We start from the raw sequence: 3,135 nt of genomic DNA, 5'->3' as shown, positions 1-3,135 counted from the left end.
TGGCTGCAAATATCTTTTAATGTAGCAAGTGGTAAAACTGAGTTATCTAAGTTAGTAGAAGCACTTTACGTGGCTGCAAATATCTTTTAATGTAGCAAGTGGTAAAACTGAGTTATCTAAGTTAGTAGAAGCACTTTACGTGGCTGTAGATATATTTTAATGTAGCAAGTAGTAGCACTGAGTTAAATAAGTTAGTAGAAGCACTTTACGTGGCTGATAATACGAAACATATAACATGTCACTACCACATATATATGAGACACACTATATAACCTGTCACTGCCACATATATATGAGACACACTATATAACCTAACTACCACATATATATGAGACACACTATATAACCTAACTACCACATATATATGAGACACACTATATAACCTGTCACTGCCACATATATATAGGACACACTATATAACCTAACTGTCACATATATATGGGACACACTATATAACCTGTCACTGCCACATATATATGGGACACACTATATAACCTAACTACCACATATATATGGGACACAAAAATGTTTGTGTTAAAATCCTAATCCAGAGAAAGATTTTAAGTTAAATGCACCAGAAAAAAATAATTATATTAATGGCTTATCTATTGTATTAATTAGTACTGACCTCTGGCCACTTTTCAATAATGATGTCACAAAGGTCATCTTTCACGTCTCCCTGAATCACAAGTTCGTCTTCACCAGTTACAGACGAGCCACAGGAAAACTTGTGAGCAAAAAACTTGGCAGCCTCCTTGAGATCAATGTCTAAAGTAGTAATAAAAGAAAACATGCATATGGTCAGTTATGGAAATAAATTTTATTTCTCAAAGATCCTCGAAACATGTGGAATTAAACATCAAATAGGAATGTATACTTAGAAAAGAACAATCCCTCAGTTGTGGTCTGAAGCTTGATAAGACACTGTATTACTACTACAAGTTAAAAGTGAAAAAGAGAGGAAAAATCACAATGAAGTCCTCCACTGCAATCTTGTTATACGTTTTTTTTTAGCGTAGCTATATTATTACGAATTGAATACAAAATGGTGTATTTATAACTGTCACAAGTTCATATTTTGGCAAGATTACCACAATTAGATGTTGTAATATGCTTACCAAACGTTTTCAGCCCTGAAACTACAGTTACAGATTTCTTTTTTCCTCGAGGAGCACGTGATAAACAAATATGTTTTTCTTTTTCCGTTTTCTTTTTAGTCTTCACCATGCCTTTCCCTCCTCGTTTCTGTCTCTTTTTCTCATCCTCTCCGCCAGCTTCTTGTTGATCTACAAGTGACAGACACATTCATCAAACAAACGATCAGATTGAATCAAAAGAAATTTAAAAACTCAGATTTTCTAAGATTTATCTTTATTATTTATTCCATTTTTCTCTCTTTGTACGAAAACATATTTAGAAGTTTTCCTGCTGTAATCTATATAATAAAGAATACTAATAGGCTCACTTGTCCAGTGGGATAAGAAACTAATAAGCCACTAAAGGCATCATTTGGTACTTGGCAAAACCATGGTCGTGAATAAATGACGAATTTGTGAAACGTACAATTGTCTTGATTTTCCTCAATTCTGTAATTATGGAGTTTCACCAAGTACCGACGGTTTCAAGTATAATTATACCAATGGTACCTGTGAGAGCTTGATATTGAAATATCGTCAATAAAACGCAACGAACTTGGCAGCAAACATTATAGAATGTACTGTACTTTGATGTCTAAACAACTGTATTTCACAGCAGAATAAAGTGGCGAAGATCCACAGCTAACAAAAAACCAAAGGTTATCTTTTAAGGAGCTTTAATCTGATGTTAAGGAAATTACAATTACAGTTTTCTACGTAGCTTCTAAAACTACAATTAAAACATTATAAATATTTCAGTGCTATGAAAATCAACTCGATCTAATTCAGAGGTGGAGATAAGTGTTTTTAGAATGTCAAAAAAAAAAATCTAAACATTTCCTGGCACAATCGTTGAAATAAAATTCCCAATATAACAATAGATATCTTTCCACTTACCTAACTCTAACCTCTTGTTAAATTCCTCAGGTAGGTTTTTCTGAAGCCAGTCTTTGCATTTCTCAAAACCTGGATAATATTCACAGTACTAGCAAATAAAAATTAATCTAAGTGTCTAATATTTAACCAGCATTATTTTAAAGTGAATATTTAGGAAAAACAAAATTACTGACGAACGTCCTCAAAAGAAAAAAAATCAGGGGACTATTAAACATGTTTATAAACAATATAGTTTAAACCATCTTTAAAACAAATAATTAAGAAAATAGAAGTATGAAGACAGATCAAATATTTAATACATATTTAATTACTTTATCTCTGAAAATACTAAATATGCAACAATTCATACTGATAATTATTTTAATAATACAGTTTGTGAGATAGGGTTAACACTGATCAGTTACCACAAGAAGTATTTCACATATTCTAATAAAAGTTAACTGTTTCACTGCCATGATTATTTATAGATACTCACACAGACCTGCTATTGTTCATTTGACTTATTACTTTTCACATCAACATGATCATTTTTAAAGATGATTGCCTGAAATATTTGACAGATGTTCTGTCTATGCATTTATTTCCAAAATTTGAAAATTAACTTATGACATTTATGTTGTTTTGTTTTACATCATAGAGATGCATTCCTACTTCTCAGGATATTTACTTTCACCCTAAAGGTTATATAGTAACTTAAAATCTTTCTCTGGATTAGGATTTTAACACAAACATTTAACTGAAAATCTTTCTCTGGATTGGGATTTTAACACAAACATTTAACTGAAAATCTTTCTCTGGATTGGGATTTTAACACAAACATTTAACTGAAAATCTTTCTCTGGATTGGGATTTTAACACAAACATTTAACTGAAAATCTTTCTCTGGATTGGGATTTTAACACAAACATTTAACTTAAAATCTTTCTCTGGATTAGGATTTTAACACAAACATTTAACTTAAAATCTTTCTCTGGATTAGGATTTTAACACAAACATTAATTTAAAATCTTTCTCTGGATTAGGATTTTAACACAAACATTTAACTTAAAATCTTTCTCTGGATTAGGATTTTAACACAAACATTAACTTAAAATCTTTCTCT

General features: G+C 30.9%; 1 protein-coding gene across 1 annotated transcript in view; it reads right to left on the bottom strand.

Moving 5' to 3' along the window:
• Positions 1 to 613: 613 nt before the first annotated feature.
• LOC106470499 (density-regulated protein homolog) overlaps positions 614 to 3,135 on the bottom strand; it is a 12,329-nt gene continuing 9,807 nt past the window's right edge. Inside the window, exons 4-6 of the mRNA XM_022399109.1 lie at positions 2,034 to 2,121; positions 1,119 to 1,286; positions 614 to 768 (exon numbers count right to left, since the gene is read on the bottom strand). Of these exons, the coding sequence (XP_022254817.1) occupies positions 614 to 768; positions 1,119 to 1,286; positions 2,034 to 2,121 (411 nt within the window). The remainder of the gene's footprint in view (positions 769 to 1,118; positions 1,287 to 2,033; positions 2,122 to 3,135) is intronic.

The sequence above is a fragment of the Limulus polyphemus genome, unplaced genomic scaffold (assembly GCF_000517525.1).
Source record: "Limulus polyphemus unplaced genomic scaffold, Limulus_polyphemus-2.1.2 Scaffold4041, whole genome shotgun sequence".
NCBI lineage: Eukaryota > Metazoa > Arthropoda > Merostomata > Xiphosura > Limulidae > Limulus > Limulus polyphemus.
Note: the sequence above shows the minus strand (reverse complement) of the source record. Positions and strands in the feature narration are given on the sequence as shown.